This window comes from Loxodonta africana, chromosome 24 (genome assembly GCF_030014295.1).
Source record: "Loxodonta africana isolate mLoxAfr1 chromosome 24, mLoxAfr1.hap2, whole genome shotgun sequence".
Classification (NCBI taxonomy): domain Eukaryota; kingdom Metazoa; phylum Chordata; class Mammalia; order Proboscidea; family Elephantidae; genus Loxodonta; species Loxodonta africana.
This window is the reverse complement of record NC_087365.1, coordinates 46,503,365-46,518,065: the sequence shown is the minus strand read 5'-3', so window position 1 is coordinate 46,518,065 and position 14,701 is coordinate 46,503,365. Positions and strand designations below refer to the sequence as shown.

General features: G+C 45.4%; 1 protein-coding gene across 27 annotated transcripts in view; it reads left to right on the top strand.

The window, feature by feature from the left end:
* ZMYND8 (zinc finger MYND-type containing 8) overlaps nucleotides 1-14,701 on the top strand; it is a 145,917-nt gene that overhangs the window by 123,464 nt on the left and 7,752 nt on the right. For 22 of the 27 annotated variants that reach the window (XM_023550330.2, XM_023550328.2, XM_023550329.2 and 19 more), the window contains 6 exons: nucleotides 429-812; nucleotides 2,720-2,910; nucleotides 5,973-6,053; nucleotides 8,356-8,434; nucleotides 10,709-10,948; nucleotides 13,319-13,479. In XM_023550330.2, coding sequence (XP_023406098.2) covers nucleotides 429-812; nucleotides 2,720-2,910; nucleotides 5,973-6,053; nucleotides 8,356-8,434; nucleotides 10,709-10,948; nucleotides 13,319-13,479 — 1,136 coding nt within the window. The remainder of the gene's footprint in view (nucleotides 1-428; nucleotides 813-2,719; nucleotides 2,911-5,972; nucleotides 6,054-8,355; nucleotides 8,435-10,708; nucleotides 10,949-13,318; nucleotides 13,480-14,701) is intronic. The other 5 variants (XM_064276166.1, XM_023550345.2, XM_023550343.2 and 2 more) reach the window with 1 other exon arrangement.

Sequence of the window (14,701 nt, the reverse complement as noted above, 5' to 3'; positions counted from 1 at the left end):
TCTTCTAGTTCTTTGGGATATACGGTTTACAGGGTTCCTAGCCAAATGGTTTCTCTTAATCTCTGGTTGATTCGCCCAGGCCTTTCTCAAGGTACTTTTACCAAATTCTAACTTGTTGCGCTTGAAGCGATTCTGCTCATCTATCTGCCTTGTCCACTAGTTAGTGGGATCCTTGAGGGTAGGGTCTAGGCCTTGTCCACCTCACCCCCCACAGCCTTGAGCTGTGCCTCAGAGGTGAGGACATCTCAATAAAGGGAGGGGCAGAGGTGCTGCCAAAGGGAGAAGGCGCTTCCCCATCAGGGGGGCTCTGAGTTTGTTCCATCTTCCTGGCCTTGGTTGGCTTCACCCAGAATTTGCTGGTGTAGACTCTGCAGTTGAACCTGAGTCAAATCCATCTTTTGTTTGTTTCTCTTACGCGTTGGCTTTAGTTGTAGGTAAAGCTCCACCATCCACTACGGCAGCAGGCAGCCAGTCTCCCCCTGAGACGCCGGTCCTCACCCGCTCTTCCTCCCAAACCCCCACGGCTGGTGTCACAGCCACCACCAGCACGACGTCCACAGTCACAGCCCCAGCCGCCACCGCCGCCGCCACGGGAAGCCCAGTGAAAAAGCAGAGGCCGCTCTTACCGAAGGAGACTGCCCCAGCTGTGCAGCGGGTCGTGTGGAACTCATCAAGTAAGTTTCAAACGTCCTCCCAAAAGTGGCACATGCAGAAGATGCAGCGTCAGCAGCAGCAACAGCAGCAGCAAAACCAGCAGCAGCAGCCTCAGTCTTCCCAGGGGACGAGATATCAGACCAGACAGGCTGTGAAAGGTACCGAGCCTCCCCTTCTCTTCTCCGTGGGCCTGCTTCCTTTTTGCCACATCCACAGGAGAAAAATCGTTGTTGCATTTTTTTTCTTTCTTTTTTTTTTTTAAAAGTTCCCGTTTGTTTCTTGGCCATTGAATTCTGAAAGCCCTAAACATTCCATGTGGCATGGCTTTTAAAAATTATTTTTGTAACTTTTTTTTTATTCTTTTTTTCATTTTATAAATAATACATGCGTATATTCTCCTTTAAATGGGATGAACTAGTGACATAAAAGTCTGTTGTCCCTATTGAACAACCATCTCATTCTTCTCCCTATGTCAGAGGCCCCTATTATCAGTTTGTTGTACACTCTTAAAAACTCTACTATGCATGTATGCATATATATTTATATATATGTGACCCCATAAAATACTATTTTTCTTCCTTTTTCTTTTTAAAAAACATTAAAATGGTACCATACCTGTTTTTTCATTCATCAGCATGTTTTGGAGGTCTGTCCATGTCAGTGCATACAGCTGTACCTTGTTCTTTTGAACTGCTGCCTAGTATTTCAGAGTTATTTAATAAAGCATTTCCCTACTGATGGGCATTGAGTTTTCTTGCAGATTTTTCCTGTTGTAGACAGAGCTGCAGTGAACATCTTTGTATAACCTTCCTTGTGCACATGAGTGAACCTCTTGAGATTCTTTTGGAAAGGGTACAGGGTGAAAAGATGGTAGTGAAGGTCACCTTAGTAACCAAGGATTAGCCACATACAGAAGATGAACCAGCACCAAGAACCAGTTGGTGAAGTTGTGGAACCAAAATTCCTCCCAGCCATGCTGTAGGCTCCATCTGGAGCTGATGTAAGACCAAACAAAGTACTGATCTGGACCAGTTTGTCCAGTTTTTGTGAGCATTGATCTTGGTCATTCTATGAGGAAGCCTGCATCAAGATCCTTGGAGGTTGGGCTTCATGATGGCAGCTCTTGAGTGTGATGCAGAAGGACTCTTAAGAGTAGAAGGAGGATATGAGATTGAAAGGTAGCAAGATCTTGGAACGGCCCCCACTGAAACTCTTCAGAGATTTGGGAGAGGGAAGACTCTTTGAAAGATTGTAGAGGCAATGTTGAAGTACAGGCGGTCCCCAGGTTATGAATGTCCTCCTTATAGTCAATTTGGCCTGGCCCTTTTAAATGTTACGTAAATTTGCCCTCACTTTGAAACAATTGAACAAACTCCTACTATCGAACCAACCCCCAGCCCACTGGCCATCAAGTCAATTCCGACTCATAGCAACCCTATAGGACAGAGTAGAACTGTCCCATACGGTTTCCAAGGAGTGGCTGGTGGATTTGGACTGCCGACCTTTTGGTTAGCAGCTGTAGCTCTTAAACCACTGTGCCACCAGGGCTCCCAGCCAACCCGTACTCAAAACAAATTCTTGATCACAATCACCCTTACTTGCTGCACGTGCAGCTCAGATCATTGAAAAGGCTCTGAGCCTTTTCTTGTGCTAAAGTAAAGCTAAAGAAGAACCAAATGCATGTGTTAACTAAGTTACAAATTTGATTTAAAGGCACAGTTGGGAATAGATCTCGTTTGTGACCCAGGGAATGCCTGTACAGTTGAATTGACCTTTCCATTTAAAGGTTGTTGGGGCCAGAGATGAATCCAGGATACTTGAAATTGGGATGCCCAATTCCAATTTCAGGTCTCCATGCCCTATATGCATTCTGAGGCTTCCCCAGTGGAATTCAGGTATTAGCAAGAAAGAGGTCATTGATGGTACATTTCTCAATTGCCAGGATGTCTTGAAAGTAGAGAAGCTCGCAGGATCTGTATTAGTGGCTTTGCTTCCTCACTACAGCTTTGTGCTGGGACAAGCGTGTCCCACAATGGCGGGGTAACCAGAATCCTTTGCTTTTTAGCTGTCCAGCAGAAGGAGATCACACAGAGCCCATCCACGTCTACCATTACCCTGGTGACCAGCACACAGTCATCGCCACTGGTCACCAGCTCGGGGTCCACAAGTACCCTTGCATCTTCAATCAATGCCGACCTACCCATTGCCACTGCCTCAGCCGATGTTGCCGCAGATATCGCCAAGTACACTAGCAAAGTGAGTGGAAAGGAGCAAGTGCTACCATGGAGACAGGCAGGTGCCCAGCAGGAAGTCGAAGGACCAGCTTCCTGATGGGAACCATTAATGCCGTAACTTTGCAGGTTTTTAGGGTACTTCATGGGGAGGGGCAGCCCTGTTCTTACAGAGGATCTTTAAGACAGGATTCTTCGATTTGGGTCCAAGTTGGATAAACAGAGAAGTGTAGAATGGACTGAATCTTAGTCTGAGTGGGTTTAGATTCTAAAGTCAGTACATAAATTGAAATAATGTGTAATCAGAAGTACCTTCCAGAATTGAAGTCATTCATTAAGGACAGGTTTTCCTTAAGTAAAGGAGTCCTGGTGGCACAGTGGTTAAGTGTGCTTGGCTGCTAACCGAAAGGTTATCGTTTTGAACCCACCGGCCACTCTGTGGGAGAAGGAGTGTGGCAGTCTGCTTCTGTAAAGATTTACAGCCCTGGAAACCCTGTAGGGGGCAGTTTTGCTCTGTCCTGTAGGATAGCTGTGAGTTGGAATTGATTCAGTAACAACGGGTTTTTGTTTTCCCTAACCACTGAAATTAAATTGCCACTCCCTCGGTTGACAGCCTACCAGGAGGGTTGGTTTGTATTTAGGGGCCATATGGAACAAAAGCTATAAATCTTTGTGTATGAGACTTGCAGGGTAAGGTATGCATATTGATTGCCCAGGAGCCAAGATGGTCTGTGGGCCACTAGTGGACCCATCCTTTCACCCAACTTGTCTGCTTTCTGGGCATGCTCCTCATTGACCTACTGAATTAGCATTGACTTAATATTTTATTTAAATGGACTCAGCTAAAGAACTTAAATAAATGAAGCTAACCTAATTGGATGCTGTTTCTTGTCGAGGCTTGTGGCCTAAGTCCCATTTCCTTCTGTTAAAAAGGTAGATTGGCATGAAGGTGTTGAAGGCAGTAGCACCAAACTGAGACTTTCTTCCTAACGTGATCTGCAGGATGAAAAGAGAGTTGAAAGGGGGTAATTTTTTCATGACTGATCTAAGGAGGTTTCTAGTATTGCCTTAAATTATCTCTTTTTCTACTTGAAATCACCTCTTGTATCACCCTCCAGTGACTTAGGCCAAGCTCTTTATTTATAGATGGAAGTACTGAGGCCTGCTGAGTGGACTTGGCCCGTGGTATGCACTGAGCCATTTCCCTCAGCTCATGCAGCCATTTTTATTCCATTACCTTCTGCCGACCCCTTTATTCTTCCAGCAAAATCGAGGAGAGAGACCTTTTTGAAAGACTTTTCTTTGCAGTTAAGAAAATGCACATGGCGACATTTTGGGGGGCTGATGGAACCTTCCTAACTCTGAGGTGACCTGGAATTGAAGACCCAGATTTGTGTGTTTTGGCAGAAGGCTGCTCCTTAATAATGTTGAGTTCTTTGCTATATTTGGATGTAAAAGGAAAAGCCAGTCCAGAGATTCATGATTTCTTTAAAATGGAATGTAACCATTGCATTAGTAACATATTGAATTTCATCTCCTTTCTAAAGTTTTCTTATAAAACACTTGAGCTTTAGGTTTTTCAATTGACATGGTGGTATGGTTGGATAAGGAGGCCCAAAAAGAAGGACCGATGATGGTGAAGCCTTATAAAGCACAGTGGATTTTTGCTGGAAGTGTCTCATGTTGCCCTCACAGCAAGCTGGGAGCGGAAATTTCAACAGATTCTTTATTCCCTTTGCTCCCATTTTGGGCTAGTTTTTTTTTTTTTTTAGGAGGAATTTGACAGCAGGCAATTACAAGCGTGTGTGGATTTTTTTTTCCTTGAAAAATAAGAACAGGTATTTCTTGTATGAACACCCACTCAGTGGCAGATACTGAACCAAAGTCTTAACATGATTTTCTCATTTAATCGGGGGCCTATAGTTATAATCTCCATTTCCTAAGTGGGGAAACTGAGGCTTGGAACATTTGAATCAGAGGAGGTAACAGTGGGAACAGGATTTATCCCACCTTCTTACTATTAGGAGCAGACCAGAAAACATAGTCCATGCCAAGATCTGAATTGGTCTCTTGTCACCTCTTTCTCTTGTGATAGAGCAAAGGGGAGGGGAAGAAAATTCATCCGACAAATACATTCAGTAACTGAATATATGGGTGTGTGTTGTGTGGACTTCAGCTGATTTCACAAACTCAGTCATGCATTCAGGGGCCAGATAGTTAGAGAAGGAAGATGGGGAACCAACTAGGAAGGGCAGTGCCCTGACTAAAGGCATTAAAATAACAAACCAACTATATCCATACAAGGAAATAGTATGTACCAATAAAAAGGAATGAAGTACTGATACATATAACATGAATGGGCCTTGAGAAGGAAGCCAGCCACAAAGAACTGCATATTGTATGATCCCATTTATGTAAATGTTTAAAACAGGCAAACGTATAGAGACAGAAAGTAGGTTAGTTGTTGGCTAGGGGATGCGAAGATTGCGGAGTGAGGACTAAGGGGGAGCGAAACTTGTTATAGATGCACAACTCTGAATATAGTAACAACCACTGAGTTGAACTCTTCAAATGGGTGAATTATATAATACATGAATTATATCTCAAAACATTTTTTGTTTTTAAGGGAAAGGAAAAATAACAAATCAAGAAAATAATCCCTCCCTCGAATCACCAACACATGGGGTCAAATTCTGACTCTCTAGTTTGAGCTTGTGACTGGAGAAATCAGCTTCAAGGGTGTCAAATGTTCCCCCAACGTGAGACAGGGCATTTGTGACTGATTCCTACACTGTTTTGTACCAGAGTTTCTCAGCCCTTGGCACTATTGACATTTTGGACCATGTAATTCTTTGTCGTGGGGCTGTCCTGTGTATTGCAAGATGTTAAGCAACACCCCTATCCTCTACTGACTAGATGTGTCTGCAGGATACCCCCCTGTGACCCAGTTGTGACAACCAAAAGTGTCTTGGACACTTGCCAAATGTCCCATGGAAGCACAGTCACCCCCAGTTGAGATTTTAGTGTCTGCCACCCAGAAAAGCCTTGGGGAAGTGATCACCTGAATTCTCTGTTTTTATCTTTCAGATGATGGATGCGATAAAAGGAACAATGACAGAAATATATAACGACCTTTCAAAAAACACTACTGGAAGCACAATAGCTGAGGTCAGAGTTTACACAGTGTTTCCTTATTTGCTAAGGGTATTTCAGGGGCTGCTGTAAAGATGGCACCATGTAGAGCTGTTCTGGAAGTCCTCCTAGCTCCTGGCTTGAGTCACTGGACTGGCTCTGTGGATCTCAGTGGTTGGGGAAGGTATTTTTTCATTTAGCCAGATAGCTGGGGCTGTGGAGATAGATGCATCTTGCTTTATGTGATAATTTCAATTCTAATAGGACAAACCAAGAGCCACGTCAGACCCAGAGTTAACTCACTGGTGACCCTGGAAACCAATTCTTTTTGCTTCATATAAAACTGGCTCCTTAATCTTTTCTACGAATTTGGACTTTTTATACAAGTGATCCTTGTTGCCAGAGCATTTGTGTACTGGTTCTCCACAAGAAGGTGACTGCCCAGGAAAGAAAATGGTTCAGACGTTAAACCCTGTTGACACTCAGTAGACGTGAAGTATGAGCAAGAAGGAAATCTTTGTTGTTTAAACAAAACACATTAAAATAATCTACTCATGAATGAACCACTTATAAAAGTATACGTCACGAATGTCCCTCTTAGGCTAATTCACTACAGAGACGTGGTAGGTAGCTTGTCTGCTGGTTGCCGGTGTAGACTGTACAATGTAAGCCAGGTGGGAATGGTTTGCCAGGTGCAAATACCAAGTGGCAGAATTTCTTGGCATCATTGAAAGTGATGTTGTAGAACTGGGAAAACTATGGAAAGCCATCGACCAGTTCAGACCTGGCAGGGTTAGAGCTGCACTCAGAAGAAGCAGAGAAAATTTTCAGGAAGGTTTTCTTCTATCAGGAAGAGAACCTGAAAGAAGGCTGTCTCTATTCAAAGAGGATACTTTGAATATAAAGAATTCAGAGAGCCTCTGAGAGAAACTGATGAATCCACTCTGTTGTGGAGTGAATTGTGTTCCCCCAAAATGTGTGTTGTAAAGCCTAACCCCTCTACCTGTGGTTGTTGTCCCATTTGGGAGTGTTTTTTTTTCATTGTTATAAGGAGGCAGTATTCGTTTAGGCTTGAGTCAGTCTCTTTTGAGATATAAAAAGAGCAGATTAAGTAAGCAGAGATGAGGGAAGATAGATGCCATGCCACGTGGAGATCACCAAGGAGCCAGAGGGGAGCGAGAGCCTTCCCCTGCAGCTGGTGCCCTGAATGTGGACTTCTAGTCCTCTAAACTGTCAGAAAATAACTTTGTATTGTTGAAGTCCACTCACTGTATTTCTGTTACAGCAGCACTTAGATAAACTAAGACACTCTAGAATCTATTTGCAAATATGACCCTTTTAATGATTATACTGGGGACGTCAAACAAGGAGGGAAACACGTTGCTTCAGGAAAATCTCTACCACCTTCCACCGTACTTCATTCCTTTTTGTTCATTTTAAGAGTTGGCGTGTGGTTGAAAGTACAAGGTCCATAGTGCAGCACCCGAAACCCTTGAGCCCACAGGGATGCCAGAACTGATTTTCAGAGAATATGCAGTCAGCCCCCCACAGTTTAAGATAGCATGTCCACAGAGTAACACAGGTTCTCTGTTTTGGCACTGTGGGCGTTCTGGATCGGAGAAATGTTTGTTGTGGAGGGCTGTCCTGTGCATTGTAGGATGTTTAGCAGTACCCTAGGCCTCTACCTGCTAGATGTCTATAGCACTCGCCAGTTCTGACAACCTAAAATGTCTCCAGACATTGCCAACGTTCCCTGTGAGGAGGGTGCAAAACTGCCCCAGTTGAGAACCACTGTGATAAACACTGTAGAGAGCTTCACATCAGCTCAGGTTGAGTTCATGTTCTTTCCCATTCATATGAGTTTAGCCCCACATTTATTCCCTGCCGCCCCCACAATACCCTTTGGCTTTCAGAAGTGCTGGGCTTTCCGAACTTCAGGTGAATGGTAGGGAGCCCACCTATGTGTTAAGGAAGAGGTAAAATAAAGCCAATCTTTGGTTTACTTTTTTCTTTTTAAACCAAAATTTCTAATCACATGTTATATTTATTATGAAAATTTGGTCTTTGTTTTCACCTTAAGTGGCTTTTCCTGTTGACAGTACTTCTTGGAAAAGATGGACTCTTTGTACTTTGTGTTCTGAGACAATGTTTTCTAGGAATTTGGGATAAACCACGGGCACTGACCTCTCAACTGTGGGAAGATGAGCCCAGACCTGTGCCGAGTGCATCTTTGCTTAGTGATGTGACATTAACAACCCTTACAGCCGCAGGCTCTGAGTCTTGCTGGGAAACTGCTCCCAGACTAGCTTTGTGAGAGTCTTGCTGTCCCTTGTTTTAGATCCGAAGGCTGAGGATCGAGATAGAGAAGCTCCAGTGGCTGCACCAGCAAGAGCTCTCGGAGATGAAACACAACCTAGGTAAGGCCCACCTGGGTGGACCATCCAGCTGAAGGTTTTCGTGTGGACTTGGCGCCTCTGGAGTCAGGCCCAGATATGGATGGAGTCGCAGGGAGGCTAACGGGGTGTTCTTGTGAGGATGACACAGACTCCTGCAGAGGCTTATCTGGAGAAGCCAGTTGTCAGAGCAGGCACTGGTGGGAGCCCTCATTTCCTCTCTCCAAAATACCAGCGTCAGAACAACCAGAACACAGTCACGGAGAATGCTGACACATTGTAAACAAACAAACAAAAAGCTTAACTAACGTCACTGAACGATTTGTGTGGAAATTGTCAAATGGGAACCTAACTTACTGTGTAAATGTTCACCAAAACACAATAAAACATTAAAAAAAAAAAAAAAAAACACCAACATGAAACCAAAATAATAACAGTAGCCGCTGCTCCTGCTTACTGAGCTGTTACTGTGTACCAGGAACTATTCTAAGTATTTTTTTGATAAATTAACTAATTTCATTCTTACAGAAACTTTATGTTAAAGGAGTCCGTTATTCCAAGTTTCCAAGTGATGAAACTGAGGCACAGACAGGTTGAGGAAGTTGTTCAGGGTCATAGAGCTGTGGTTCAAGTACAGGCACTGTGCCTCCTCACTTTGCCTCTTAAGCACGGCACGTTGAATATTTTAACAAATACTTGAGCAGTTCCTGTGTCCCCTGCACTGTAGAGAAAGCACCTCAGTGTCTACTTTGTCCGTCTTTGGGTTAGATTGACTGATTGAAGCTTTGGCCCACCATTCTGTGTAGATGTCTTTAAAGGCTTTTCCCCACAGGAAACCCTGGTGGCTTAGTGGTTAAGTGCTACGGCTGCGAACCAAAGGGTCTGCAGTTCAGATCCACTAGGCGCTCCTTGGAAACTCTATGGGGCAGTTCTACTCTGTTCTATAGGGTCGCTATGAGTCAGAATTGACTTGACAGCACTGGGTTTGGTTTGTTCCCCCCGCCCTGCCCCGCAGAATCAGTTTATTTCAGACCCTCATTTAGGCTCAGCTGTGGAGTTAGGATGCTGGAAACCATCAGACAGCTTTTGTTAGGGACAGTGCCCAGGTGTACTTGCTCACCTGTGACATGTGTTTAAATCACACCTGCAGATTCAAACCCTTAAGGAGCCTATGGGTGGAGGGACTGAGTGGTCTGCTGCACCTTCGGTTGTGCTCTGCAGGAAGTGTGGGTGTTGATGCTGCTTCTTGGTTTTCTTAAAAAAGTCAGGGAATCTAGTTTTTACAGAATCTCCCCATTTTTAAATATTGGCTGCACGTTTTAAAAAACAAAGCACATTCTCCCAGGTAAATTGCCAAGTCTTACTGTTCAGAGTAAAATTAGAGAAATCTCAACGGACCAAGCAGTTTGATGTCTCATTAACATACTGATCAACCACAAGGCCCTCTCTGGTCCTCTCATGGCAGGTCTGATGCATCACCATGAGCTCTAGCCCCAGCTGTGCCCTTACTAGCTGTGTGCCTCATTTTCTTCACCTGGGAAAGGGGTATAGTAGCAGCACTTAACCTCATAGGATTATAGGATTAAATGAGTTAATATTTATAAATTACTTAAAACCCTCAAACCCATTGCCGTCAAGTCAATTCTGACTCCTGGTGACCCTGTGGGACAAAGTAGAACTGCCCTACAGGGTTTCCGAGGCTGTAACCTCCATAGAAGCAGACTGCTACATCTTTCTCCCACAGAGTGGCTGGTGGGTTCAAACTGCCAGCCCGTCAGTTTGCAGCTGAGCGCTGAACCACTGTGCCACCAGGGCTCCACTAAGGATCCACAGTTACTTCAAAATGACTTGGAGTTCTCCTTGGCAAAATGGCTTCCCAGTTGCCCACGCACGTAGTAGCCATAAGAATTCAATTGATAGGGAAAAGTGGCTTATGTTAGTGATAAAAATCAAGGTGAGATTTAGTGAAAATCGTTCTGAGGGTTTGAGGAATTACCACAATGTATCTTTGGATTCGGAATCACCAGTTGTATTCATACCAGACACCTCATGTATTATCATAAGCTGCTCAGCCAGGTAAGTGTGAATGCCGATTTTACAGATGAATACAGTGGGGCTCGGGGAGATAATCACCAGGCTATTCACCCAGGCTCCACAGCCAAGGCATCTCCAAGCCGAGATTCACACCTGCGTCAGTGTGAGCTGCATCTGTGCTTTCTGTCTTGTCTGGTGTGAATAACCCCACGCCCTGGGCTCGGGGGCAGGTGAGAAAGTCAGTGTCCCCTCCTCCCCCGGCAGAGCTGACCATGGCGGAGATGCGGCAGAGCCTGGAGCAGGAGCGCGACCGGCTCATCGCCGAGGTGAAGAAGCAGCTGGAGCTGGAGAAGCAGCAGGCAGTGGATGAGACCAAGAAGAAGCAGTGGTGCGCCAACTGCAAGAAGGAAGCCATCTTCTACTGCTGTTGGAACACCAGCTACTGTGACTACCCCTGCCAGCAGGCCCACTGGCCCGAGCACATGAAGTCCTGTACCCAGTCAGGTAACGCCTCCAGGGCTGCTTCCTGCCCCAGGCTGCAGCCGGGCCAGCCTGCGCCCCACCCTCCCACGGACCACAGGGGCTGCAGAGGGGGCCGACACGACAGGGGTGCTGTGCCCAGTCCCTGGTCACTCCCTTGTGAATAGTGGTGTCCCATGCAAGAGAGCAGTGTGAAAGACACAGGACACAGGCGCTTTGAACCTCTTCTCTTTGCATTGTTGGCCAAAGCATGGGGCATGCAGTGGCAGCTGGGATGGTGTCAGATCTCATGCGAGTTGCCGTTAGGCAGCAGTCATCAATTGGGGCGGTTTTGCTCTTCAGGGGATATTTGCAGTGTTGGTAGACATCTGTGGTCGTCACACCTGGGGTGTGAGGGGAGTGTGCTACTGGCCTCTAGTGGATAGAGATCAGGGATGCTGCTGTGTAGCCTCCAGTGCACAGGACAGCCCCCTACAACCAAGGATGACCCAGCCCCAAATGCCAGAAGTGCCGAGGTTGAGAAATCCTGCTTTTTAGATAGTAATGGACACGTGGCTTTAAATACTACAGATTTCCAACTCTTATGTCAAGGAGAAAGTCTTGGTTTGGAACTAGTGTGTTTTGGACACCACTTTAATATTTGTAATCTATCTTTTCACCAGAGAGCAAACAGGCCTTAGGCCCTGTGCCTCTAGCAGGAAGCACTGTCCAGTTAGAATTTATTATTAATAATTTCTCTTTTTATTAAACTTTCCATTAGCTTCTATTTGCAGCAAATGATGATGTTGGTAGATGTGGTCAAGTTGATGTCAATTCATAGTGACCCCATATGACAGAGGGTTTTCTAGGCTGTCATCTTTATGGAGGCAGATTACCAGGTTTTTCTCCCATGGTGCTGTTGGGTGGGTTCGAACTGCCAACCTTTCAGTTCGCAGCCTAGTGCTCAACCATTGTGCCACCAGGGCTTCTACAGCAAATGATAAACTGGCTTTATATACTGAGAATTAGAGGTTCCATTTAAATAATCTGTTTAAATAAGAGCATTACGTAAATAACACGACAGGTAGAGTGTGTGTGGACTAGTGGTATTTGAAGAGGTGATGTGTGAATGGCAAGTTGGAGAAACACTGCTTTAGACCAGGGGCTGGCAAGCCTTTTCTGTGAAGGGCTGGGGAGCAAGTACTCCTGGTTTTGTGAACCATGTGGTCTCTGTCATGACAGCCCAGCTCTGCTGCTGTATTCAAAAGCAGCCACAGGTGATACGTGAATGTGTTCCAATAAAACTTTATTTCCAGAACAGATGGCAGGTAGCTTTCCATCCCTGCTCTAGACAGACCTTTTGTTATTTTTAAGGCAGTATTGGAACGTGCATTGGACATTCTTTAATCTTTTTTGGGGAGACACCTTCTTTGTAGTGAGTTTAAATAATCTTTCCTTCTGGAATATAAGATAGAAAATGATACTGGTGAGGGGTGAGCTTCTTGGCTCAAGTGGACACATGAGACTATGTGGGCAGCTCCTGTCTGCAGGGGAGATGAGAAGGCTGAGGGAGACAGAAGCTGGCTGAGTGGACACAGAAACACAGGGTGGAGAGAAGGAGTGTGGTGTCTCATTAGGTGAAGAGCAGCTAGGAGTATATAGCAAGGTGTATATAAATTTTATATGAGAGACTGACTTGATTTGTAAACTTTCACTTAAAGCACAAAAAAAAAAAAAAAAAAAAATCTCCTTTCAGGACAGTTACATTCCTCTTGTGTCTCCCTAAGTTCTGGAATACATCTAATAACCCTTTTGCTGACATTCCAAGATGGTCAGAGCGTCTCTCAGCCTTCCTTTCTTTGAGGCACAATGACATTTGTCCTTAAATTCCTTCCAGCACTGTTTTCCAATTTGTTCAGTGTCCAGCGTCTCCAGGCGCTCCATGACTTTTCCAGCCCCACCTCAGGAGGAAGGAAGTCCACGGCGTGCTCCCATAACATCTGAGATTAGAAACCCTGAAATGGCGTAATTCTCATCCTGAGGTTACAGGCTAGCTTTTGCTGATGGGTTTCATTTGTTTGAAAACATGCTTTGCTCTCCAGAGGGATTTAATAAAACTTGAATTAAAAACAAAACAAAACAAAACTCAGTGCCGTGGAGTCGATTCCAACTCATAGCGAATTGCCAGCTATTAAAAGTTAGCGTATTTTCACATACAGTCTGGAATTCCAGTTTCTAGAAAACTCCTGTGATCTCTCCACGTTGGGCCTGCACAGTGCCCTGGGTGGGGCGGAGTGGCAGCCCCTCTTTACCCCTCCTGGTTGGGTCAGGGCTGGTTCAGAGCGGGGCTGCGTGCAGGACCAGAAACCATGGGACTCGGCTTACCTGGGGCTTCTCTCCTCTGTTTGCCCCCAGCTACCGCCCCTCAGCAGGAAGCAGATGCTGAGGTGAACCCAGAAACACTAAACAAGTCGTCCCAGGGCAGCTCCTCCAGCACGCAGTCAGCCCCTTCAGAAACAGCCAGCGCCTCGAAAGAGAAGGAGACGGCAGCTGAGAAGAGCAAGGACAGTAGCTCCGTGAGTATCGTGATGCTTTGGGTCAGTAACGTTATCCCTTCATGCCAAGCAGAGTCTCAGAGCCCTTCCCCGTACCTGCCACCTTCAAAAATCCCATGTTGTAGAGGTTTGTGTATCTTCAAGACGGGACAGTCGGGCTGCAGGTGGGACCACAAAGTCTTCCTCGGGCTCCTTCTTACCAGCGTGCCGGGATTTCAGTGGGGGTGTGGGCCAGGCAGAGGAACATGAAACCGGAGTTGGCATTGGTGCAACTGATCCCCAGGACGTTCTCTGGGGACACGCAAAGGTTAGGACACTGTTGTCCAGGGGAACTTTCCGTGATGGTGGAAATGATCTATGTCTGCTCTGTCCACTTTTGTAGCCAACGGCTAGTGTGACCAAAGAAAAGAATTAAAAAATTTTTAATTAAGTAGCCGCAGGTAGCTAGCAGCTGCCACATTGAAGAGCAAAGGTAGAAGGAGGGAAAGCTGCACCTCTTAGTTTCCCAGTATGTGGTACATGTAACATTGTGTGGAGGCAAAAGTGACTTTTTTTTAGGTGGCACGTTGATAATCTTTTACAGTTTTACCATTATGTATGTGTATGTGTGTATTTCTGTGTATTAGGAGAACTATAAATCACTAGCTCGTCAAGCCCTTGAGTTGACTGATATTATTACCTAGGAAGAGGCTAATGTGAAATAAAGTGAATTGGTATAATTTTAAATATACTTCATTTTGACAGGAGCTCTGGTGGTGCAGTGGTTAAGTGCTCGGCTGCTAACCGAAAGGTTGGTGGTTCGAACCTACCAGCTGTTCCTCGGGAGAAAGATACGGCAGTCTGCTTCCGAACAGGTCTATAGCCTTGGAAACCCTGTAGGGCAGTTCTACTCCGTCCTCTAGGGTTGATACGAGTTGGCATCGACTTGACGGCAGTCGGTTTAGTTTTTTGTTTGTTCATACTGCATTCTAAGGAGCCCTGGTGGTGGAGTAGTTAATTGTTCAGCTGCTAACTGGAACGATGGGGGTTCGAACCCACCAGCTGCTCTGCAGGAGAAGGATGTGTCCATCTGCTCCATAAAGTCTACAGCCTTGGGGACCCTATGGGGCAGTTCTGTTCTGTCCTATAGGGTCCTATTGACTTGACAGCAACGGCTTTGGTTTAGTTTACTTTCATTTTTGGATATGGTGAACATCTGGAGAGTTGGTAGATCAGTGAATGAAGTTTAGTAAACAGTGAATGT